This window comes from Oryctolagus cuniculus, chromosome 1 (genome assembly GCF_051225735.1).
Source record: "Oryctolagus cuniculus isolate XC-2025 breed Fujian yellow rabbit chromosome 1, ASM5122573v1, whole genome shotgun sequence".
Classification (NCBI taxonomy): Eukaryota; Metazoa; Chordata; class Mammalia; order Lagomorpha; family Leporidae; genus Oryctolagus; species Oryctolagus cuniculus.
Window position 1 is genome coordinate 137,196,327 of NC_142867.1, and position 25,994 is coordinate 137,222,320.

The 25,994-nt window shown below is 50.1% G+C and overlaps 1 protein-coding gene and 1 pseudogene across 8 annotated transcripts in view; both read right to left on the reverse strand.

Annotated features, from left to right (window-relative positions):
• The window catches only part of LOC149128656 (F-box/WD repeat-containing protein 12-like), a 40,031-nt pseudogene extending 26,241 nt beyond the window's left edge, over positions 1 to 13,790 (reverse strand). Inside the window, exons 1-3 of the transcript XR_016214927.1 lie at positions 13,662 to 13,790; positions 12,608 to 12,709; positions 8,168 to 8,205 (exon numbers count right to left, since the gene is read on the reverse strand). The product of XR_016214927.1 is annotated as an F-box/WD repeat-containing protein 12-like (transcript). The remainder of the gene's footprint in view (positions 1 to 8,167; positions 8,206 to 12,607; positions 12,710 to 13,661) is intronic.
• A 378-nt stretch (positions 13,791 to 14,168) lies between these two features.
• CDK20 (cyclin dependent kinase 20) lies at positions 14,169 to 21,791 on the reverse strand. Of its 7 annotated transcripts, none has more exons than XR_016222630.1 (8): positions 21,451 to 21,791; positions 21,105 to 21,218; positions 18,677 to 18,865; positions 18,395 to 18,516; positions 18,157 to 18,237; positions 17,504 to 17,627; positions 16,996 to 17,151; positions 14,169 to 15,551 (listed from the first exon to the last, which is right to left on the reverse strand). XR_016222630.1 is itself a non-coding variant. In XM_002708284.5 (8 exons), the coding sequence occupies exons 1-8, from the start codon at positions 21,523 to 21,525 to the stop codon at positions 15,354 to 15,356; spliced, it is 1,041 nt and encodes a 346-aa protein (XP_002708330.3). In that variant the 5' UTR covers positions 21,526 to 21,791; the 3' UTR covers positions 14,169 to 15,353. The 7 variants fall into 7 exon arrangements, 6 of the variants coding, with proteins under 6 accessions (XP_002708330.3, XP_089171730.1, XP_017197944.3 ...); XM_002708284.5 differs by having other exon boundaries at positions 18,175 to 18,237; XM_089315604.1 differs by lacking the exon at positions 17,504 to 17,627 and adding an exon at positions 17,673 to 17,747 and having other exon boundaries at positions 18,175 to 18,237.
• Between the last annotated feature and the right edge of the window lie 4,203 nt (positions 21,792 to 25,994).

A 25,994-nucleotide genomic window follows, 5' to 3' on the forward strand; every position in this document is an offset into this window, starting at 1 on the left:
CTCCCTGCTATTAAGCCCCTCTACTGAATTCATTTGTTATGATCTTCAGCTCAAGCTTCTATACATTTTTTTATAATTTATTTTTCTTTACTGACATTCTCGATTGGTTAAGACATTGTCATATTTCCTTAAAGACTCTGTCTTCTATGTCCAGTGCCTGGGCTTCCTTGGGGCAGGTTCTATACTATTGGTTGCAGTGTTTTCTGTGTGTTCACCACACTTCAATTTTTTTGCATGTATCATAACTTTTGATGAAAACAGAACATTTTAAATAATAGAATGTGACAACTCTGGGAAATAAGATCACCCCTCACTTGTTCTTACTGTTTGCTGTTTTGTTTCTGTACCAAATCTGAAAAGTCTGCCCTCTGTGTTATGTACTGTCACTGAAATCTCTGCCCAGTAAGATTAGTGCCTACTAATGACTGACAGAGCTCCTTAAATACCTGGAACCAACATGTCTCCCAGTCCTTGTTAAGGAGCTGTTGTACAGGGTGGTTGATGCCTTCACCTGAGCCTTCTCTGCCTGCTTATGTAAAACCTCAGCGACAGCAGGATGTAAGAACCTGGGGCTTTCTTAGATTTTCCCTGAGGGACCGGCACTGTGGTACAGCGGGTTAAAGCCCTGGCCTAAAGTGCCAGCATCCCATTTGGGCTCTGGTTCTAGTCCTGGCTGCCCCTCTTCCCATCCAGCTCTCTGCTATGGCCTGGGAAAGCAGGAGAAGATGGCCCAAGTCCTTGGGCCCCTGCACCCACGTGGGAGACCCAGAAGAAGCTCCTGGTTCCTGGCTTCGGATCAGTGCAGCTCCAGCCGTTGCGGCCACGTGGGGAGTGAACCATCGGATGGAAGACCTCTCTCTCTGTCTCTGCCTCTGCCTCTCCTCTCTCCATAACTCTGTCTTTCAAATAAATAAAATAAATCTTAAAAAAAAAAAAAGATTTTCCCTGAGATTGCACACAACCCTAGGCATGCATGTAACCCTCAAGCCCTATAGATTTGACAGCACTTACTCTTTAAAAGCCCCTAAGGGCATCTCATTCCCCAGTTTTTCAAAATTTTGGTTGTTCTATTGTCTGCCAAACTCTTATCCATCAGATTAGGCAGCCATAAACTTAATCAGAAGTCTGTAAGTGTTTTGACAAATTTCCAAAGTAATTGGTTTTTTTGTTTTTTCTTTTTTTACACTGAGTGAACTTAAGTCAAATAAAGACAATCTTGCAAATGGAGTCTTCCAAGAAATTCCAGACAGGTCAAATAAGGGCAATTCTCTGAGAGTGAGGCTTTTAAGGATCTCTAAACACATTCTTTCACCCTCCAGTTACTGCCAGGCTCCAATTTTCACTGTGATTATGAGCTACTGATATCCAAGGCTAACAGAGCTGGATGGGGATTATGGGAATAGAGCTATTCTGGAGAATCAGTCATTTTTCTTGAATAAGTACTTCCCAAAATGCTATAAGACTCTGGTTATTTCTAGAGTCCAGAAACAGTTCATTGCAGCCAGCATTGTGGCTCAGAAGGTTAAGTTGCCGCCTGTAACGCCAGCATCCCACATGGGTACCAGTTTGTCTTGGCTACTGCACGTATGATCCAGCTCCCTGCTAATATGCCTAGGAAAGCAGAATATGGCCCAGGTGTTTGGGCCCCTGCCACTCACATGGGACACACAGATAGAGTTACAGATTCCTGGTTTCGCCAGGCCCAGCCCTGACTGTTGCAGCCATTTGGGGAGTGAACCAGGAGACAGAACACCTCTCCCTCTCTCTGAACTGCCTTTCAAATAAATAAAGAGATAAATCTTTTATTAAAAAGTTGATTTTGATCAGTTTTCAAGGAGAAAATTTTCAGAGGTTGTTACTCCACTTTTTTCTGAGAATTTGCATTTGCTTTTAAAATTTTTATTTATTTGAAAGGCAGAGAGAGACAGGGAGAATGCTCACTTCCCAAAGGCCTGTGACAGCTGGGGCTGAAGCCAGGAGACAGGAATGCAATCCAGATTTCCCAAGTGGGTAGCAGGAATTTAATTATTTCAGCCTTCTAAGGATCTGCATTAGTAGGAAGCTGGAGTCAGGAGCCACAGCTGCGAATCTTTCCCAGTTACTCCAGTGTGGGAGGGAAGCCTGTTAACCACTGAGCTAAATCCCCACTCCTAAGAGCTCACGTTCTTCAATTCTGGTGACTACTGTCATTTCTTTGACAGCACCTTCCCAACATGGTTGTCGAGGATAAAATATTGGATCATGCATAGTGTAAACAATTTACTGGCCAGCGCCACGGCTCACTTGACTATTCCTCCACCTGCGGCGCCAGCACCCCGGGTTCTAGTCCCGGTTGGGGCACTGGATTTTGTCCCAGTTGCTCCTCTTCCAGTCCAGCTCTCTGCTGTGGCCTGGGAGTGCAGTGGAGGATGGCCCAAGTGCTTGGGCCCTGCACCCGCATGGGAGACCAGAAGGAAGCACATGGCTCCTGTCTTCGGATCGGCCCAGCACACCGGCTGCAGCACACCAGCCGTAGCAGCCATTTTGGGGGTGAACCAATGGAAAAAGGAAGACCTTTCTCTCTCTCTCTCTCCCTCTCTCTCCCTCACTGTCTAACTTTGTCAAAAAAAATTTACTAAACACCAACCTATCTATGGGCCCTAAAGTTAATTAGACATAGCTGTTCTGTCAAGGCACTCTCAGCTGGTAGCTAAGAGGATAAGCAAAACTAAAATTCAGGGTAGGATTGCTACATCCTAGAAGAAAAAAAGTAGCTCAAAATGCTAAAGAAGTTGAGTGGACATGTGGCTGTAAAGAGTTAGGATGACTTCACAGATGGACGTTTTCAACATTTATGATATGCCAGAGCTGATGTAGCATCCTCTGACTCCACTCTAACAGTCACAGCTCAAGAGAAGAAAAATCAGATCAGATGGAAAATAACTGATTCATAGCCCCATGGTGAGAACAAGTACAACACAGAAAGCCTGTACCATCACAACTTGCAAGTTCTTTGAACATCTACATGTCAGACTCTGTGCGAGGCCCTGGGAGCTTCTCACACGCGGAGGATGCCCGTGCTCATGGGATGAAGGTTGCCCGCACTCGCTGAATCTTTAGTCTTTCCACAAGCAGCATTCTCACTGCCTGTGAGCAGAACAGGCCTCAGATGATGTGCTTATGTATAACTGGGACACAGATAAGAAAGGGGCTGGTACTGTGGCACAGGACGTTAAGCCATCAATTATGACACCAGCATCCCATATCAGAGTGCCAGTTCTAGTCCCAGCTGCTCTGCTTCCAATCCAGTTCCCTGCTGATGAGCCTGGGAAGGCAAAAGAAGATGGCCTAAGTGCCTGGGTTCCTGCCATCCAGGATGTAGTTCCTGGTTCCTGGCTTTGGCCTGGCCCAGCCCTGGCTGTTGTAGCCATTTGTGGAGTGAACCAGCAGATGGGAGGTATCTCTGACTCTCCCTCTTTCTCTGACACTCTGCCTTTCAAATAAGTAAATAAATAATCTAATTTAAAAAGCCAGAAAAAAGCACGAGGTCTAACAATGCTGAATTCAAACTCTCATCTGTTAAAATATGTCTAGAGCCCCATAGAGCTGTACCCATCGGAGTAGGATGGTTCACCATGGTCTTCACATCCCATCCATCACCTAGACTTGGAGGTTTATAGTCAGTTGTCTCATATCATTGCTTTCATACAACTGATTTCAGCTTATTCCAAAGAAAGCAGACTTCTTTTTTGAAAGGCAGAGTTACAGAGAGGCAGAGACAGAGAGGTCCTCCATCTGCGGGTTCACTCCCTAGATGACTGCAACAGCCAGAGCTGGGCTGATCCGAAGCCAGGAGCCAGGAGCTTCCTCCAGGACTCCCAAGTAGGTGCAGGGGCCCAAGCACCTGGGCCATCTTCTACTGCTTTCCCAGGTCATAGCAGAGAGCTATATCAGGTAGAACAGCCGGGTCTTGACCTGGAGCCCATATGGGAGGCCAGCGCTGTAGGCAGCAGCTTTACTGGCTATGCCACAGTGCAGGCCCCAACTCTTTTTTTTTTAAGATTTATTTATTTTATTTGAAAGACAGAGTTATAGAGAGAAGTAGAGACAGAGAGAGAGGTCTTCCATCCGCTGGTTCACTCCCCAGATGGCCACAACGGCCGGAGCTGCGCCGATCTAAATCCAGAAGCCAGGAGCTTCTTCTGGATCTCCCATGTGGGTGCAGGGGCCCAAGGACTTGGGCCATCTTCCACTGCTTTCCCAGGCCATTGCAGAGAGCTGGATTGGAAGAGGGGCAGCCAGAACTAGAACCAGTGCCCATATGGAATGCAGGTGCTTCAGGCCAGGGCGTTAACCCGCTGAGCCACAGAACTCTTTCTTTTTTAAAAAAGATTTACTTTTATTTATTTGAAAAGCAGAATTACAGAGAGAGAGAGAGAGAGAGAGAGAGAGAGAGAGAGAGAGAGAGAGAGAAACAGAGAGAATGAGATCTTCCATCTACTGGTTCACTCCCCAATGGCTGCAACAGCTGAGGCCAGCTCAGGCCAAAGCCAGGAGCCTGGAACTCCATCCAGTTCTCCTACTTGGGTATCAAGGTCCAAGTACTTGGACCATCTTCTGTTGCTTTCCTAGGCACATTAGCAGGGAGCTGGATCAGAAGTAGAGCAGCCAGGAATCGAACAAGCACTCATGAGATGTCAAAATCTCAGGCAGTGGCATAACCTGCTAACCCACAATGCCAACCCCATGAGCTATTTCTTATATCTATACTTCAATCTAAACAGTGTAAAAAATAAATGCTAGAGGAGAAAAAGATAGTATAGTTTAAGAAAAATGAGATATGGCACATTTTTTGTGTGTGGCAATGAAATGTATTTCTACATATTTAAAGCCTTTACACATTCGACCACTGTACAAACTATGACCAATATTCCAAAGAGATGAGGAAATCAAACGATTTGACAAAAAACAAACAAGTTGAATGTTGACAAGGTTAAAGTATGAATATGAATAAAGCAGATATGTGTAATGCCTCTGAAATACAATTAAGTATGAAGTGAAAAAAATAGGCCCCAAAACTTTTCACAGATAGTAATTAATAACAAAACATATTGCACACAACAGAAATTATGTACCTTAAACAAGGGCAATTAGGTGCAACGTTACATCTAACCAAAAAGTCAATACTTAGTGTGCGGAAGAAATGACAGGATTTAAAAGGTCATGAAGCACTTAAAGTAACTTGTTGCATTTTCAATCACAATTATTCAGAATAGATTAAAAGTACATGACACAGCTGGCCATGTTTATTTGCTGTGTCCATGAGAATTTTCATGGATCTGGAGAGCTTCTGGACAAGGTAGATACCTATGACACGCATGGCATCAGGAAATGACATGTTCATGTGACCAGAGGTAATAATTCCGCTGGAATGCAGTTGTCATGGTTAGGAAACAAACAAACCAAAAAATTCAGTGTTTTTATAAATGACACAGATCAAGGATACAATCACATGGGGTGAAAGTTATTAGGGCCAGCACTGTGGCGTAGCGGGTAAAGCTGCCACCTGCAGTGCTGGCATCCTATATAGGCACCAGTTCGAGTCCCAGCTACTCCACTTATGATCCAGCTCTCTGTTACTGCCTGGGAAAGCAGCAGAAGATGGCTCAAGTCCTTGGGCCCCTGCACCCATGTGGGAGACCCGGAAGAAGCTCCTGGCTCCTGGCTTTGGATCGGCACAGCTCCGGCCGTTGCGGCCAATTGGGGAGTGAACCAGCAGATGGAAGACCTCTCTCTCATTCTATCTCTCTCACTCTCCTTCTCTCTCTAACTCTGACTTTCTTTTTTTTTTTTTTTTTTTTTGACAGGCAGAGTGGACAGTGAGAGAGAGAGACAGAGAGAAAGGTCTTCCTTTGCCGTTGGTTCACCCTCCAATGGCCGCCGCGGCCGGCGCGCTGCGGCCGGCGCACCGCGCTGATCCGATGGCAGGAGCCAGGAGCCAGGTGCTTTTCCTGGTCTCCCATGGGGTGCAGGGCCCAAGCACCTGGGCCATCCTCCACTGCACTCCCTGGCCACAGCAGAGGGCTGGCCTGGAAGAGGGGCAACCGGGACAGAATCCGGCGCCCCGACCGGGACTAGAACCCGGTGTGCCGGCGCCGCAAGGCGGAGGATTAGCCTAGTGAGCCGCGGCGCCGGCCACTAACTCTGACTTTCAAATAAATAAATAAATCTTAAAAAAAAAGTTCACTGAACACTTGGAATAGTAAAATTACTGCAAACACATTTGTGATTTAGCCTTCAGACAGCTGAACAATTTGCACAAGGAACAAAACATGATAACAGTGACATTATGTGGTTAGGTCATGCACTATAGAAAAAATTTTTGAACTGTTCAAAGAAATACACATTTCACCATAACAGAAAATTCTTTCCTATCTCATCTGAAAAAATAAGATTAAGACTGGGGCTGGCCAGCGCCGCGGCTCCTCCACCTTGTGGCGCTGGCACACCGGGTTCTAGTCCCGGTCGGGGCGCCAGATTCTGTCCCAGTTGCCCCTCTTCCAGGCCAGCTCTCTGCTGTGGCCAGGGAGTGCAGTGGAGGATGGCCCAGGTGCTTGGGCCCTGCACCCCATGGGAGACCAGGATAAGTACCTGGCTCCTGCCATCGGATCAGCGCGGTGCGCCGGCCACAGCGTGCCGGCCGCGGCGGCCATTGGAGGGTGAACCAACGGCAAAGGAAGACCTTTCTCTCTGTCTCTCTCTCTCACTGTCCACTCTGCCTGTCAAAAAAACAAAAACAAAAACAAAAAAAAAAAAAAAAAAAAACAAAAAAAAAACACACAAAAAAAGACTGGGGCTGAGATCCTATCCATTTAAATGTAAATATTCCTCTGCAAGGGCTTCTCCAAACAGACCAGCTCATGACTCTATCTGCTTCTTCTTATTGAAACAATTTTTTGGAGAAAAGAATGTATCAAGACAAATGCTTATTAACTTATCTACAGAAAAATCAATTTCCAGAATTGAATGTTAGGTGTAGACTATGTTCCCCAAATTATGGAAAGACTGAATTCCAATAAATGTTCTTTAACTTCAAAACTGACTAAAGAGATTAATAGTGTTTTTCTGATTAATATTATTAGTAATAAAAAGTGAATAAAAAGCAACAAACAGAACAGTGCTATATGAACCTGAAAAACAGATGGCAAGATCAGTGCTCTAGAATTCTCAAGTATCTCAAAGCATAATCATCCTAAAAATAAAAACAGGGATTCTCTATGTTGTGACAAACTTTCACATGGGTACAGGTATTTTCCATCATGAGTGACTGAAATTAAATATAGCACCTACTTGATAGGCAAGATTGTACTGTTCTCAACAAGAGATTGGGAGCTTAGAGTTCTTTTTTCTTTTTCTTCTTTTTCCAGTTTTAGATAGTCATATCTCAATATAAAAGTGTTAGGTTTCAGGGCTGGTGCTGTGGCATAGAAGGTAAAGCCAATACTTATGATATCAGTATCCCATGCAGGTGCCAGTTTGAATCCCAGCTGCTCCCAGAAAAATGGCCTGGGAAAGCAGCAGAAGATGGCCCAAGTGTGTGGGCTCCTACCACCCACATGGAAGACCTGGATGAAGATCCTGGCTCCTGGCTTCAGCCTGGCCCAACCCTAGCTACAGCAGCCATTTAGGGGTTAAACCAGCAGATGGAAGATCTGTCTCTATAACTCTGACTTTCAAATAAATAAATAAATATTTTTTTGAAAAAGTTTCCAAAAGAGAGAAATTTGAATAACTTAATGATTAAAATATTTTATTTTCAACTTTTATAAGTTCTAAAATCATACATGCTACATTGTTATATCAAGGCTGAATTAAAATAAAGTAGTTTGATCCTATCTCTGTTGCTTTATCTTCGATCAGCCTGCTACATTCATTAGTTGCACCGTTCTGCCCCTGAGTTTGGAAACCTTTCCTATATTAAGCTCCCAACTGATTAATAAAATGTCTCATATTTCAATACTGTAAAGTCTTACATCTCTAACCAGGGAGGAGTTTCCTGCTGGTAGGCAGAGGATAATATTCTTTTCATACTTAACAGAGCCAGAAACGCAGTGTTCAAGATACCTTCCCAGTTATCTGGTGCACCATCTCTCCTTTGTGGATCCGCCTGTGCTCCTCCTCTACTCACCTCCACAGTTCCCTGGTCCTTGAAGCCTCATTCCACACCTAGAACAAGGAAGGAGAGAAGAAAGCATGTGCTCAGCCCACAGGCTGTTAGCTCCTAGACAGGTGCAGCAAAGGGAATGAAGAACTAAACCCAACCTGGTCACTGAACAGAGGAAAACTCACCCTGGCAAACAAGACACACACTGGACAACCAAAATGGAATAAGAAACCTAAGAATGACCACCTCAGTGGGAATGAATGGCCAGCTGAAGCTCTGCAGGGAGAGGGAGAACACTCAGGCAAAGAATCACTTGTGAAAAAAGTGGGCAAGGGGCCAGTGCTGTGGCGTAGCGGGTAAAGCTGCTGCCTGCAGTGCCGGCATCCCATATGGGCACCAGTTCGAGCCCCGGTTGCTCCACTTCCAATCCAGCTGTTATGGCCTGGGAAAGAAGTAGAAGATGGCCCACGTCCTTGGGCTCCTGCACCCACGTGGGAGACCTGGAAGAAGCTCCTGGCTCCGGGCTTCGGATCGGCACAACTCCGGCTGTTGTGGACATTTGGGGAGTGAACCAGCGCATGGAAGACCTCTCTATCTCTGTCTGTCTGTCTCTCTCTCTCTCTCTCTGCCTCTCCTCTCTCTGTGTAACTTTGACTTTCAAATAAATAAATAAATCTTTTTTTTAATTCCTATTTAAAAAAAGATTATTGATCAAGTGCCACAGGATGAAAAGTTTTGTCTAGAAAAAATTACTGATCAAATGTCAAATGATGAGATGTTTTGTCTAAGAGAACAGCTGAAGCACTGCAAGGAGAGAGAGAACACTTGGGCAAAGAATTACATATGAAAAAGGTGGACGAGGGGCTGGTGCTGTGGTGTAGCTGGTAAAGCTGCCGCCTGCAGTGCCGGCATCCCATATGGGTGCCTAATCTAATCTCCTGCTGCTCCACTTCCGATCCAGCTCTCTGCTATTGCCTGGGAAAGCAGTAGAAGATGGCTCAATCCTTGGGCCCCTGCACCCACGTGGGAGACCCGGAAGAAGCTCCTGGTTCCTGGCTTCGGATTGGCCCAACTCCAGCCGTTGCAGCCATTTGGGGTGTGAACCAGTGGATGGAAGACTCACTCTCTCTCTCTCTCCCTCTCTCTCTCCCCCCCCCCATCTCTCTCCCTGTAACAGTGCCTTTCAAATAAAATAAATAAATCTGTCTTTTAAAAAGAAAAAGAAAAAAAGGGTGGGTGAGCAATCTGCTTTAATTACAACATAAGCTTCTGGTTGGAGAAGAATAGAAAGAAGAGGTGGAGATGGGCTTAAACTAACTCCCAAAAGCAAATGACGAAAGCAGTGACAAGCCCCTTGAGAACTCTGAACAAGGGAGGGGGAGGGTCAAACTGTTTAGTAAGATCACTCCGGCTGCAGTGAGAAGGAAACACTGGAAATGATAGTAAAGAAGTAAGCCTTGCATCAGAGTTTCTCAGCCCTTGAGAAGTCTTTTGGACACCTAGGGATGTAAAGTTTATATTTTATAAAATAAAACCAAGTAAGAAGATCCATGCATTTCCCTTTTCTATAGTTCTTGGTTCAAAAGCCAACTGAGGGGTGGGCATTTCACAGGCATTAAGATGGTGTTTGGGACACCTGCATCCCAAATCAGAGTATCTGGGTTTGATTCCTGGCTCTGTTTCTGATCCTAGCTTCCTGCTAATGCATGTAGACTGGGAGACAGCAGAGGATGCCTCAAGTAAATGGGTCCCTGCCACCTACATGGGAGACCCAGACTGAGTTCCTAGCCCCTGCCTTGGGCCTGGCCCAGCCCTGAGTTATGGGCATTTAGGAGTGAACCAGCAGCTGGAAGATCTCTTGCACTCTACTCTGCCTTTTGAATATACGTGTATGTTTGTGTGTGTGTGTGTGAGTGTTTAGAAGATGGCCCAAGTCCAAGAGAACACTGGGCCCCTGCACCCACATGGGGGACCCAGATGAAGCTCCTGGCTCCTGGCTTTGAATTGGCCCAGCTCTGGCGGTTGCGGCCATACATACACACACACACACACACATAATATACATATATATTTAAAGATTTATTTAAAAGACGAAGTTACAGACAGATTGATCTTCCATCTGCTGGTTCACTCCTCAAATGGCCACAACAAGCCAGGAACCAGGAACTCCATCTGGGTCTCATGCGTTGGTGGCAATGGGTCCCAATACTCAGGCCATCTTCTGCTGCTTTCCCAGGCGCATTAGCAGGGAGTTGTACAGAAATACAGCAGCTGGGACTCAAACTGGAGCTCACATGGGATACTGGTATTGTAGCCAGCTGTTTAATCTGCTGCAGCACAACACCAGCCCTTTGGATATTTTTTTTAAATAATTTTTTTTTAATTTTTTAAAAATAATTTTTAGGGGCTAGTGATGATTGATTGAGTCCCCACTGCTCCACTTTCAATCCAGCTCCCTGCAATGCACCTGGGAAAGCAGCAGAGGATGGGTGAAGTCCTTGGACCCCTGCACCCACATGAGAAACCTTGAAGAAGCTCCTGGCTCCTGGCTCCTGACTGGTCCAGGCCCAGTTGTTCTGGCCAATTGGGGAGTTAACCAGTAGATGGAGGAACTCTCTCTTTCTTCTGTATCTCTCTCTCTGTGTAACTCTGCCTTCCAAATAAATAAATCTTTAAAAAAATAATTTTTTAAAATGTTTTAAACAAAACCCAAGTACTGTCTCATGATGGTACTTTAAAAAGTCAGTGGGGAAAAAAAGGAATTAAAAGTTCATTTTGAGGGGCCGGTGTTGTGGCGTAGTGGGATGAGCTGCCGCCTGCAGGGCCAGTGTCCCATTTGGATGCCAGTTCAAGTCTCAGTTACAACACTTTTGATCCAGCTCCCTGATAATGCGCCTGGGAAAGCAGTGGAGGACAGCCCAGGTGCCTGGATACCTGCACCCACGTGGGAAACCTGGAAAAAGCTCCTGGCACAGCCCTGGCTGTTGTGGCCATTTGGGGAGTGAACCAGTGGGTGGAAGATTCTCTGAAACTCTACCTTTCAAATAAATAAAATAAATCCTTTTTTTAAAAAAAATCAGAATATACAAAAAAGTTTATTTTGGTGCGAAAAAGTTTGAAATTCATGCAGTGTTTTTCATAACACAAATTTTCCAGGAACTTTGTGAAATGCCCTCATGTTTCTCTAATAGAGAATTGCAGTATGTACTATACCTTGAAAAATAAACGCTAACCACCTGTGAGAATCCTTTTGTTAGCCCCTTGCCTTCACAAGGAAATTGAGAGACAGGGGTTACTGGCCTCATGAAACCTAGGAGGCAACGATGAGCATGAAAAGTTGGTGCTGCCAAAGGGTATGAGGCATCTCCCTTTCAAATTCTTCCCTAACTTGCCCCTAGCCCACTGCTGAGAAAACAGCCAGGGATCCCATTCCAGCCTTGTGTGTGACTCCGTGGCACACCTCAGGCAAAACACCGTGCTATTCCTTATCCGTAAAAATGGGAATGAAAATCTAGTATTTTACTGTACGCATTTAAAGAAATTACTCATGTGAGAGCTGTTTATTCATCTTTTTGCAAGAGCGTATAATAAAATATTTTTAAGTTCTTTGGGGAAATCCATTTACACGGCAAATATTTACTGAGGGGACGCCAAGCGTCCAAGCACACAGCGCCCCGTGTAAAGCACACACTGTGCTAGACAGAGGGACGCAAAACAAAATCCCTCCCGACAGGGAAAAACAAAGCACCTGCCTGATACAGGCACTTAGGACAGCCACGCTGAGCGCCCGGGACTCAGGCTGGAGTGCGGACCCGGCGGCCTAGACAGGTCCCTCAGCAGGTGTCTCGGGAGCACGGCCAAGGCCGGGGAGGAGCGCGGGCTGCGACGACCCGTAGGACCACCTCAGACCGCAGCCGGGCGCCACCGCCAGAGAGCGGGGACAGCCAAGCTCCCGGGGTGGGGTCCTAGACGACCCCGTAGGACCACCTCGGACCGCAGCTGGGCGCCACCGCCAGAGAGCGGGGACAGCCAAGCTCCCGGGGTGGGGGTCCCGGACTACCCCGTAGGACCACCTCGGACCGCAGCCGGGCGCCACCGCCAGAGAGCGGGGACAGCCAAGGTCCCGGGGTGGGGTCCCAGACGACCCCGTAGGACCACCTCGGACCGCAGCCGGGCGCCACCGCCAGAGAGCGGGGACAGCCAAGCTCCCGGGGTGGGGTCCCAGAACAGTGCGTGAAAGTGAAGGTACAAGGCTCCCTCGGCCACCCTCAGGCGGGGAGCCGGTCTTGTCCGAGGAACTCTCCGAACTCCCGAGGCGGCGCGGTCCCCGCCCGCGGACCACGAGCGCCTCCGGCGCGCCACGGACGCCGCTACCTCACGGACGGCGCTACCTCACGGACGGACGGGCCACTGCAGACGCGGAGAAGCTCCCGCCCTGGACCCGCCCAGGGCACACCGGGTCACCTCGTCCACCTGCGCCGCACACAGCAGGTCCCGGGCGTCCAGCAATTCGTCCGTTCCCAGCCGCGCCTCGGCCGGCACGCGCCTCGGCTCCGCCCCGCTCGGCTAAGCCACGCCCACCCCGCCGCGCGCCTGCTTCCGCCCCCAGGCCTGCGTCACAGCCTCGCAGCCTGAAGCGCTGCCACCCCAGCCTTACTCTGCCGGACCCTCCGCTGCCCCCACCCCCTCTTCCGACACTGACCCTCCTCTAACCCAACCCCTGTTCCTCTCTGCACTTGCACCTGCCCTCACCTAGATCGTGCTTGAGGCCTTTCCCCTGGACCTCACCCACCCAGTGACCGCGTCCTGACCCTGTTTGTTTTTTTTTGTTTTTTTTTTTTTGAAAGTCAGAGTTACACAGAGGAGAGGGAGAAGGAGAGAGAGAGAGGACAGAGAGAGAGAGAGAGAGAGAATCTTCCATCCGCTGATTCATTCCCCAATTGGCCACCGATCCGAAGAGGAGGAGCTTCCTCCGGGTCCCCCACATGGGTGCAGGGGCCCAAGGACCTGGGCCATCCTCCACTGCTTTCCCAGACCACAGCAGAGAGCTGGATCAGAAGTGGAGCAGCCAGGTCTCGAACCAGCACCCACATGGATTGCTGGCACTTCAGGCCAGGGCTTCAACCCGCTGTGCCACAGCACAGGTCCCAGGCTTGCCCTGTCTTGCCCTGACCTTACCACATGTGCCCTCTTAGCTTTCTTGTTCCTACCAGCAAGTGAGCCTTCAGTGCACTCTGCCGTTCCCCTGGCCCTGGCTTCCACTGTAGCCTTGACCACATCCTGGCCCTGGTTCTAACCCTCAATGACCCATCTCCCTACAATCAGCCTTTATGCTCTGGCTTTGGTTCTGCTCATGCCTTGCCCATAATCCTGACCCATACCAATACCTATCCCAGGTCTTTTCCCTCGACCACAGAACTGGCCCTGGCTCCTATATTGGCCCTCACTGCCTCACTGTCACTCACCTGAACTTGAGCCTAGCCCTCTGCTCCTCACTTCAGCCCCATCCTCACCTGACCTTCACGGTGACTCTCAGGGTCCTTCTCACCCGAGCCCGACTCTCGTCCTCCTTGGGCTCTGTTAACCTTGGCACTGACCCTGGGTCCCACCCTCGTCTTTTCCTATTCTTGGCACTGACTCTGGACATCACCCTGCATTGAGCAGGCTGGTATCTCTACCCACCATAGTTTACAGTCTGCAGAAGACAGGCGGAGAGATGAACAGGGGCCAGACTGTGAAGACGCTGGACTCTCCTGAAAGCAACAGCTTCCCGCTGAATGCTGAGGCCAGTGGCTACCCTAGTGTCAGTCATCTCCAGTGCTCACAGAGGAGTCAACAGATGTGAAGCATAAAACAAACACTTTAAGAAGACAGACTCGCTGAGATTAAATTTCTCTGGTCTGCTTTTATCCCTGAACTAATCCACACCTTCTTAGTCCTTACATAACCTTGTACTACGTTTTGACACCTGGTTGGTAAGTCCTTTCCACATCTCCCCTCTGCTTCCTCCTCTTAGCTCTCTGCATTTCCATTTTTTAAAAAGATTTTATTCATTTATTTTGAGAGGTAGAGTTACAGAGAGAGGGAGAGACAGAGAGAAAGGTCTTCCATCCATTGGTGCAACGGCCAAAGCTGTGCCCATTGGAGGCCAGGAACCAGGAACTTCTTCCGGGTCTCCCACGCAGGTGCAGGGGCCCAAGTCCTTGGGCCATCTTCTGCTGCTTTCCCGGGCCACAGCAGAGAGCTGGATTGGAAGAGACGCAGCCAGGGCACAAACCAGCATCCATATGTGATGGCAGCACTGCAGGTGGAGGCTTAGCCCACTACACCACAGCGCCAGTCCCTCCATTTATTTTTTTAGAATCATCTTATCAAATAATTATGAAATAAGAAAAAAACAGAGGTAGCACATATTGTATTGGGATTTGCTGAGTAAGTAAATTCCAGGAATGCCAGTTTCTTCATTTGCATAGCTGCATTTGGCTCAGCCTCACCCCAAGGGAGATGCAGGTGGCTGTGGCTGCATCCCCCACTTGCCCATCCTGGGCTTGAACTTCTGTCCACCTCACGTGCAAATAAACACTCAGACAAGTGCTGCCCACAGGAAGCCCTCAGGGAAGAAGTAACTATGGTCAGTTACTTCCCAGTGATCCCCCAGAAAACAAGGGCCATTAAACGATGCCATTTCCCTTGATAGGAGCAGACACAGACAGAGCCAGAGCCGCTTAAGGCTTTCATAATAAATCCCAAATACTGAACTAGGATGTTTAATGTCCTGAGAACAAAGCCAAACCCAAACTTCATCCCACTTGAGTTTTCAGGATGAGGACATTTCTTTTCTTTCCCTGGATGATTCTTGATCAGGAGGCAGTGCCCTGGGCACCTGCACCCAGGCAGGTGTCGCCACTCTATGTGGTAGTCCTGGACAGCAGGTGCAGCTCGCTGTTTGTGTTGCTGAAGTCGGCAGCACGCAGATGTGAGGGCCACAGAGCAGGGGCCACAGGTCTCCTCGGCTGAGCTGGACATCCTCATCGCCTTGGCCAGGAGCATGGCCTCTTTGAGACCAAACCTTACAAGGCTAAGAAGCAGCACATGACGAGAGCGGCCCAGTGTGGCTGCGAGAGTCCTTGGAAGGCTGTCTGGCAGGAAGCTGAGGACAAACAGCCTGCGTGATCCTTGGAGGCAGGTGAGTAGGACCTGGGCCAGCATCTTACCCTTCTGGGATGAAGGGCCGGATCAGCTCTGGGTTCAGCAGTGACTCCTCAAGAGGCTGGTCCACGTGGAACTCATGGACATGAGGAGGCCCTGGGTGGGCCTTTGGGGCAGGTCCTCCTGGGCGCTGGGGAATGGGCAGCTCAGATGGGTGGGCAGGCAGGGGAGCTGTGAAGAAGTATTGATGCAGGAGGGCCTGGGGGAAGCAAGAAGGAACACCAGAAGAAAACCATTATTGCCTTGTCCGCAGCCTCAAGCCAAGGGCAAGGGGCTGACCCATGCATTCAGGTGACGCAGCAAACCTTGCTAAGTTAACTGCTACGTCTAAACACCATTCTAGAGCCTGGGCACAGCAATGAGCAAAACGGACAAAAACTCGGGCTCATGGATAGAATGGGGGGGGGGGGTAATAAATAAGATCGAGTAACATGCATGGTACACCAGAAAAGGATCAGTGCTATGGGAAAGGGAACAAGGGCTGGGGAGGCTGCAGGCTGCTGAGCAGTGACGGCCTCCCACGAGGCGAGTGAGCAAAGGCCTGCGAGGTGAGCCAGGGCGGGGGAGAGGGGCACAGGAGGGCCTGATCGGAGTGCTGCAGGCTAGGAACAGATGTCCACGGACCCCAGGGCAGCATCCTGATGTGTTCTAGGACATGGAAGCAATCCTGGGGCTGGAGAGGAATCAGCACAGGGAACAAGAGTGGGCAAGGTCCAGAGGTGACTGCGCCTGAGGCTGCAACACCTGTGGGTCATGAGGGGGACCCTGGCTTTCCCTGCGAGTGAGGTGGAGCCACAGCAGGGCCTGGCACAGGACGGGGTGTGACTTGCTCTGCTCAGTCAAGGTCACTCCTCTGCCAGGTGGAAGAGAGAGTACAGGGGACGAGGAGGGATGCAGATTCTGGGAGGCAACTGCGCAGAGAGGCGAACAGAGCCCACAGGCGCTGCCACAAGTGGGGACCCCCCCAGGGTATGCACAAGCACGGGCTGCTGGTGCCAGCAGCAGAGGCAATGAGAGGCCAGCAGGCCCGCAGGTCCCGTCTGCCTGACAGCTAGGCCCTGACACCCTCCAGGGAGGGCTCCTCGGTGCTCACCACCCTTCCCTGCCTTCTAGTCACAACCAGCTTTCGGGGTCCTTACCCTCTAGGCCACTGCTCACCATTTCCCGCTTCAGCAAACCCCTCTTCAAGCTTAAACCTCACCTGTCAGGCAGGTTGCCTTGGCCCGCCCTGCACCTGGGGCTACCACACTCCTGCCTGCCTGGAGCCCCAGATGCAGGGCTGCTGTTACGATGCCCGGCACACGCTAGAGCTGAGTGAATGCTGCTGAGGAGAGAGCACGCGAGCCCTCAGTGACTCGGCTACGCCTGCCGCGTGGCTCAAGGCTCAGGGCAGCCTGGAACCCCGCACACCAGACGTGCACTTCCCTGCGGACAGGCATGCACCCTCCAACAGGTCACTCTCTCTCCTGCTGGGGGTGTCCAGCGGGCTCTGCTCATGAGAGGCACACTGGCCTGGGGCCCCTGTCCTGGGTATACCCATGTACAATAGGTTCTAAAGGGTGCTGACTTGGGGAACCACGGCTACCAAGTGCAGAGTCAGGTCAACAGGGAGCTGATGGAGCAGCCCAGGGCCTCCAGCCTACCTGGGAGGCCGGGATGCGCTGGCGAGGCGGGTACAGCAGGAACTGACCCAGCAGGTCCAAGGCCTGAGGAGACGCATCCGGCAGCACCTCCTCCAGGGGCACAGGTGCCTGCTCCTTGAAGGAGATCTTGTTGTAGTCGGGCAGCTCCGTAATCTCCTGAGACGCAAAGAGGAGGGAGCACCTGAGAGCCCGTGCTGCCCTCACTGCTCAGTACCAGGTCTCAGGGCCTCGCTGTCTGCTCTCTCATCCACCCGGCCCCCCCATCATCCACTCACGCTCCCTGACCCTCCTGGGCATCTGCCCCAGGCCCAGCTTGCTGAGGTGCTGTGTATGCCAGGTGGGCAGGACAGGAGGGGGGACCCTGGCACTGGGCCTAGACAGTGGTCCCTGTTGGTCAAGGGAGGCTGGGGTCATGAGAGAGAAGGTGCAGGGCAGGGAGCAGTTACTTGCTGTTGTGGACTGGAGCAAATCTGCCCCCAAACCCTCCCCACCAGGGGCCCCTACAAACCGGCCAGACTTGAGGGCTGGGGGTGCCCAAGATGCGAAGCACGCAGCAAAGCTGTTCAATGTCGTTCTCACCCGGGAAGAGAGGGGACCCGTTCAACAGCTCCCCCATGATGCAGCCTACAGCCCTGCGGATACAGAACACCGAGCAGATCTCACGCCATGGGACAGACCTCCAGACCAGCTCCAGCACTGCACACCAGGGCTTCATGTCCACAGGTGCAGACTCCCAATCAAGAACCTCAACCCTAGAACACAAAGCAAACCCCAACAGCCCTGAGACCTCTCAGAGCCTCATGCTCTGGGACACACACACACACACACACACTCCTCTTTCCACAGCAAATCTACAAAACAGCTCTGAATCTCAGATGCCGGGGTACCACCACCATCTGCTCCCCAAGAAGGCTCAGGGACTTCACACCCTGGGACACAGGCGTTGGACTAGATGGGCAAGGTCACATGCTTGGGTCTTAGTCCTACACACACCAGCCAGACAAGAGGCTGCCCTCTGGGACAACCACTTTCCTCCCTCCCAACCCCAGGCTGCTCCAAAACCCTAATGAGGGCAGATCCCAGTCCTGCCAGGCAATCTGGAGCTCACAACGGAGAGGACACCAGAGCCTGGCAGGAGGCTACGACCACGGTGCCCCTTGCCTGGCATGGGAGTCTCACCACAGGTCAACACCCTGATCATACTGGCGGGCACCATACAGGAGCTCCGGTGCTCGGTACCACCTGGGAGGAAGAGAGCTGGAGGTCAGAGCCAGGCCACCAGTCAGATGGGAGGCTGTCCTAGGTCACCCAAGCCCCATCTGAACCCACAAGCAATGTCGGGCAAGGAAACCAGAGCATCTCTTCCCCCAAGGGAGGGCAGGGGATCTGCTGCCCCTACCTGGTGGCCACCTGGTGTGTGTAGAGGCGGCTGCCATCTGGAGAAAAGACCCGGGCCAGCCCAAAGTCCGCAATCTTGAGCTGGCCTGAGGCACTGATGAGCAGGTTAGCAGGTTTCAGGTCCTGGGGGTATAAAAGGAGGCACCAGTCTCTTAATGCCTGGGGATGAGGGCCTAGGTCAGCTCAGACCCTTGATGCTCACCTGAAGGCCCTGGGACCCTCTGTCCCCTTCTGACCACAGCCTTATAAGGACTAGCCCAGCCCGGCCCATGCTGGGACTGACCCGATGCACGATGTTGTTGGCATGGCAGAAGGCGACGCCCTTGAGCAGCATCTGCAGATAGCTCTTGACTTGTGCGGGGGCCAGCGGCCTCTGGGCATGGCGCACCACCTCGGCCAGATCCGACAGCATGAACTCAAAGGCCAGCACGAAGCCTGCACCATGCGGGAACACGGCCTTCAGCTGCACCACCTGTGGGCAGGCATCCTGTAAACCCCCTCTGCGGGCAGAGATGGCAACACGTGACCTGACCTCAGAACCAGGATGCTTAGCGCTCATGCTGCTCTGCCCTCCTGAGCCAACACAGGTCCCCACCCCATGCTCCTGGGACACTCAGGGAACCCCATGCTCCTGGGACACCCAGGGAAAAGGTCTGTAGAAGGTTACTTGATGGGCAGCATCCCCACCCACCCACCTGGACATACACACGGCACAAGCAGAGTTCTTCCTGTTTCCTTGGCAGCCATTAAATGCAAGCACCAAGGGCAGGGTGCCAAGATTCACACCTGCCCAGTGCTGGGAGAGCTAAAGACACATCACACGCCCTGAGGCTACCAGTGAGTCCAGGGAATCAGAAGACAGGACTAACAAAGTGCCAAGGGTGCCAAGTGTGCTAAGCGGTTGATAAATAAACAAAGGGATATGTTCAGGGCTGATACACACAAGACAGACATATGAAGGTAATTCCCAAAAGTCTGTGGGAAATAGAATTTTAAAAAGTTTAGTACAAAAAATGTTTGAAATCTAGTTTTTTCACAACATGTACCTTTTCAAGAACTCTCTGAAGACTTCTTGTATACTAAGGTGGTGTAATTCTTCAACTGGAGAAAAGGATTCCTTATTTACATGGGGCAGGGGCAGGGAGGGGCTCCTCAGGGAGCCAGTTACGCAGAGAACTGGGAAAAAGCAGTGGGCAGTGGGACACCAGGTGCAAGACCTCAGTGGGCGCAGGACGGGGAGGGACATGGACACTGGAGGTGGTCTGGGGGAAGAAATGGGTCTGCTCCGCTCTGTGCCTAGGAAGCTCTAGGATAGGACTGAACAGGGACAGTGGCTGGAGATGGGCACAAAGCGACTCTGCCCCAAATGTGAAGAGAAGCCCCTGGGGTTCTCTAAGCGGGGAGAGGACGATTCAATTTCCATTCTGGACAGAACCCTCTGAACTCTCGCCTGGGGAGCAATCTACAGGTTGGTGCAATCTTTCTGGTGAGTGGTGAGGGTGATCCAGGCCAGGAACCAATCCAGAGCATGTTTTAAAGAACCTTCAGGAATGCTGACCACTGGGCACAGGGACCACATCACTGCCCTCCTTATGGAGCTCTCTCTCCCAAAATCAGCTGTCTGCAAGTTCTTTTGTTTTGCCTGAAAAATTAGAATGGCTGTATTGCTGCTTTTCTGGTAGTACATATTCATTTCACAGATCAAAACACATGCACACAGACAGTACACAAAATTATAAGGGAAAGAAAAACTCAAGTACCTGCAGTCCATCTTGGAGTACACTCTACCAGACTTTACAGTAGGTAGGCACACACATATACACACAGGTAAGTGTTTTCATACAAAACAAGGATGACACAGAAAGCTTTAGAACATCCTTTTATCGCCCAGTGTATCATGGACATCTCCAGAAGACAATGAACACAAGTCACGCGACCACAGAGACTCTGTCACTTGGCAGGAGACCAGCTCTGTACTCCAACATAGATTAAGAGAGGACCATAGAGAGTAATGACGCTGGGGGTGTGAGAGGTCCCTCTCACTGCCATAACTCTTCCTGGCAACTTGTCACAGCACAAACCGCATCAGACGGATCCCGTCACCCCCGACACCACACTTAAGTTCCTAGGAGCTGGGTTGGGCCAGCTCCTCTCTGAACCATCAGAACAAACCCAGGAAAGAGCCTGCTACATACAGGAGGCCACAAGGGCTGAATGTCTGGACTCCACTGAGCAGCTGTGGGCCTAAGAGCAGGTGACCTAACCTCCTCCCACTGCCTGAGAAACACATTCTGAAACACACCACGCACAGGGGCAGAGGGCTCCGGACCACAGTGGTGTCAAGCCCTCGGCACAGCCTGCAGGACACATGAGCTCAGCGAGCGCTTTCTATCCCCATCAGAAATCACTAAATGCTTCGAGAAGGAGAATAAGAAAATGAGATCATAAAGAACTAGGTGCTAAACCAGAAAGTAAATGAGTGAGGAATTGGATGAACGAGGGTGAACAAGCAGACACAAACGGCCTAACTAAGGGATACGGAGGAGGCAGACGAAAGGGCGGAGTGAGGAGCGCACAGAGGGAATCCTGGAGGCGTTTGAAGGGGTGAGTGAGTGAAGGCAGGAGAGAGTGGGGATGAGGGAGACAGGAAGCGAAGGCGATGCCCGCCGACGCCCCGACGCCCCGCTCCGCCAGGCCGGGCCCCCACTTACATACTGATTGTCCTCGATCTCCTGCAGAGCCTTGATCTCCCGCAGCGCCTGGTTGGGGATGCCATCCTCCAGCCGACGCAGCGCCACCTTCTTGAGGGCGACGATCTCGCCAGTCTGCACAGGAAAGAGCGCGGACACTGCCAGCCCGACCCCGGGACGGAGGCAGGCAGGGCGAGAGACAGGTGTGAGACGGGGAGGCTTCGTTAGCCGGGTAAACGGGAGCCACGCCGGGGCTCAAGCCGGGGCCAGAGGACGGGTGGCGCGGGCGCCGCGCCCACAACCTGTCCGAACACAGGCCGGGCACCGCCCCCCGACGCGATCCGAGCAGGGGGGCACCCGTTCTCACCTCCACGTGCTTGGCCTTGAAGACGATGCCATGGGCGCCCTCGCCGATGCGGCCCAGGATGCAGTACTGGTCCATGGGCGCCCAGGCTCCCAGCCCGGCCAGCCGCTCCGAGCCCGACGCGGTCGCCTAGCAACACCGCGGCGGGCCCCCGAGCCTGCCACCGGGGACCTAGGCGGCCCCAGTCAGGGACGCTCTCCGTCCTAGGCCCGACTGTCTTTCCTTTCTCTCCGCTGTCCCGCAGCAGGGCGGCTTAACCCCGCATTAGGTCACCCAAGCCCGGAGAACTGCCCAGCGCCAGGCCGCGGAGCAATGGCCGCCGGCCCCGCGTCACGTGACGGGGCGGGGCGGGGCTGCGAGGAGGGGCGGGGCCGCCAGGCGAGGGGGCGGGGTGGGTGTCTCACCCCGCACGCCGGAGGCTACCGGCCTGTAGCACGCGTGTTGCGGGTCTCCGCCACAGGCATGTCTTTCTGCCCGTGGTGACGGCAGGCGGGCTCGGCCTGCGGCGTGGGGAGGTGAGCGCTTCCTGTCTGGACCATGGTCCATCAGCGCCGTGAACTCATACCTTTCAGAGGGCGGACTCTGACCCTGAAAGGACCGAAAACACAAGACGCCTCTATGGAAAGACGCTCAACATTATTACACACAGTAAGACAAATGCAAAATGCATCCACTGTTTCCCACCTCGCCAATGCAATATAATGTGGGTTTACAGATGAGTGAAATTTTTTTTTTATGTACAGGGATGGGAAGTTGCTAAAATTGTTAAGTAAAGGCGGCAGGCTGCAGGACCTGATAAATAGAGTGCCACCGACTGCATAACAAAAGCAAGAAAGAATATGAATTGGGGTGTGCATTTAGTGCAGCAGTTAAGAAATCACGCGGCATGCCTGCATCCCATGTCAAAGTGCCTGGGTTCGAGTCCCGGCTCTGCTCCCGCTTCCAGCTTCCTGCTAATGTGCACTGTGGGAGGCAGCAGTTAATGGCTCGAGTACTTGGGCCCCTGCCACCCACCTGGGAGACTCACACTGAGATGGGAGCTCCTGGCTTCCACCTGGTGTAGCCCCCTCTTGCAGGCATTTGGGGAGTAAGGAGGTGGAAGATCTCTCGCTCGCTCACTCTCACTCTCTTCTCTCTCTGCCTCTGAAATAAATAAACTTTTTTAAAAATATTTTAATTATGAAGATAGATACGGTAGTAGAATGGGAAAAGGATGGTTTTCAGAAAATAACATGGGGCAGGGGCTGGATATTGATCCAGATTTCATACCATCGCAAAGCCAAAACCAACTCCAGATGGACTGCAGAGCTAAACAGGAAAGGTAAATAATGAAGCTTTTTAAAGAAAACAGCATCTTACTTATATGCTTTGGATTAGGTAGATGGAGTTTCTTAAGTTACCAGAAACACTATAAGGGAAATGAAACACTATAAGGGAAATTGGACTTCATCAATAGTCAGAACATTTTTTTAAAGATTCATTTTATTATTTTTTTATTTGAAAGGCAGAGTTACAGAGAGAGAGAAGGAGACACAAAGACGGAGAGAGATCTTCCATCTACTGGTCCATTCCCCTCAAATGGCTGCAAAATAGCCGGGGCTGGGCCAGACAGAAGCCTGGAGCCAGGAGCTTCATCCAGGTCTCCCATATGAGTGCAGGGGCCCAAGCACTTGGGCCTCTTCCAAGGTTTCCCATGTTGGATTGGAAGTGCAGCAGCTGGGACATGGCATTGCAGGCTGGGGCGTAACCCACAGCACTGGCCCTGTATAGTGAGAACATTTATTCATCAAAATATGCCATTAGAATGTGAGCAGGAAAGCGATGGTGAAGAAGAAGAAAACTGTAACCATATATCTGACAAAGAATTTGTAAGGAACTCTTAGAAAACAAGCAGTATGGGCCAGCATTGTGACATAGCGGGTTAAGCTGCCACCTGTGATGCTGGCATCCCATATGAGTGCTGGTTTTTGTCCCAGCCACTCCACTTCCTATCCAGTTCCCTGCTAAATATATCTGGGAAAACAGCAGAAGATGCCCCAAGTGCCTGGGTCCCTGCCACCAGTGTGGGAGACCGGGATGCAATTCCAGGCTCCTGGCTTTGTCATGGCCTAGCCCTGGCCATTGTGGCCAAATTTGGGGAGTGAACTAACAGATGAAAGATCTCCCTCTCACTCTGTAACTCTGTCTTTTAAATAAATATTTTTTTTAATTTAAATCCATGTATAGTTTTTCATAATAGGAATTTTTCCATGAAATTTTGAAGTACTATTATATGTATGTATGTGTGTATATTAGCATATATACATATATAAATGCACCCTATGGCCTAGTTCTACTCCTGAGATTTTAACTTGACAGACTGTATAAAGAAGAAGAAAAGGAGGGGGAGGAGGAAGAGGAAGAAGAAAAGTATTCATATATACAGTCAAGTGTTGCTTAGTGATGGGATAAATTCTGAGAAATGCATATTTAGATGATTTTGTCATTATGTGAACATCATCATAGAATTTACTTACACAAACTAAGATGGCTATGACATTACTATCAACTTGTGAAACCACCATAGTATACGTGATGCAATGTTGACCAAAGTGTATGTTCACCAGAGACACACAAGAATTCTTGTATAGCATAGGGCTCTTTTAAATAACACAAACCTGGAAACAGTCCACAAAGAATGAATAAATTGTGCAGTGCTTACCTGATGGAGTTTTAAACAGAAATAAGAATGAATGAAGTGTCACTACTGCTGACAACATAGATAAATCTGAAAACACAATAATGAGTGGAGAAACTGGGCAAAAAGAATGTATATTGTATTATTTATATATAAAAAAATTAATCTTCGGTGTAAGAAAACAGAAACACAGTAAGCCTCAGGAAGTGTCTGGAAAGGGCATGAGGGGGTTTGAGAATCTGGCAGCAGTGACAAACTTATGACTTGGCACTTTTCTGTGTATTTATAATGCTTTAAAAATATGAGGACATATGTAACATATGAATTCATTTCCCTTTGCAGAAAAATATATATTCTGGTTTTTAAAATGTAAGTCAAAAATAGTAGCTGGTTCACTACCCAAATGGTCAGTCACAATGGCCAGAGCTAGGCCGGTCCGAAACCAGGAGCCAGGAGCTTCCTCCAGGTCTCCCACCATCTGTTCCCACTCCCGTGGGCAAGCTCTCTGCTAACCACGGCTTCAGACCGTGAGTTCCTTCCAAGGACTGCAGGCTCCTTTCTGGGGTGGGCAGTGGGAGGAGCTGGGGATCCCAGACGCCTCTCTTTGATAATGTGTTGTAGGCAGCACGTCCCACCTGGTGTGGCTGCCTTCAAGCTTACTTTACTCAGCTTAACACATATAGGCTAAAAGACCAAGGGGAACCTGGAAGCCACCTTGCAGACATTCGGGAGGAGGAAGAGGGCATGAGTGATGGGAGCGTTTCAATGCAGTCGCCCAGAAAAGGGAAAATGCTCCTGGGGGCTCTGAATGGCTGTGAAGAGCAGGAGGTCAGCCTGGGCAGAGGCTAGAGTTTTGCCTAGATCTTGTATTTTGTCTGTTTTCTTCCTCATACTAAATTCTGTTTTGAGCTTACTCCCAAGTCAATGGGGAGTCTAACCAACTCCGATGGACTTAGGGGGCCACGCTAAAATCGAGGGTTGGGGGCTTTCTCAGCTCACAAGGGAAAATTCAAGCATTAATGTGTGGAAATTCTTTGACTTCAGATTTTTCTCTCATGAAACTTACTTGGGTTTTGGTTTTTGGTTTCTCTTAGTATGAAGACACTGAAAAGCTCATGGAAAAATTAGAATCAAGTTTATATTGGTGCAAAAGAATTTTTGAAATCCATGTAAAAAGGGGTCTTCATAAAGGTCATGAAATACACATGTAAAAACATTATGCATCGATTTCAAAATTTTTTAGAACCAAAATAAACTTACCTTTTAATTCCATTTTTCCACAAACTTTTTTTAAAAAAAAGATTTTATTAATTTATTTGAAAGGCAGAGTGACATAGAGAAGAGAAGAGAGAGAGAGCAAGAGAAAGACATCTTCCATCCCTGGCTCACTCTCCGAATGTCTGCAATGAGAGGGGCTGGGCCAGCAGAAGCCAGCAGCCCAGAATGCTATCCAGGTCTCCCAAAAGTGTAACAGGAGTCCAAGTACTTTGGCCATCATCTGCTGCTTTCCTAGGTGCATTAGCAGGGAGCTAGATTGGAAAAGGAGCAGCTGTGACTTGAATTAGCGCTTATATGGGATGTAGGCCCTTGTAAAAGGTGGCTTAACCTACTGTGCCACATCCAAGCCCCTCCACAAACTTTTTGAAGTACCCTCCTATTTGTATTTTGGTGGCAAGCAAAGGACAAGCCTTGATAGATTTGACATAATCCACAGGTTAACAGGCTGCACGTTAATAGGTGTCTTGGAATAGCCAGCCCGTCACTGACACATCAGTATCAGTGCCTACAAGCTGTGGTCACAATTCACATTTCAGATGTCCCCAAACCTGTGTGAGGCATGCTGACTTTGTGATATATTTATGATATGCAT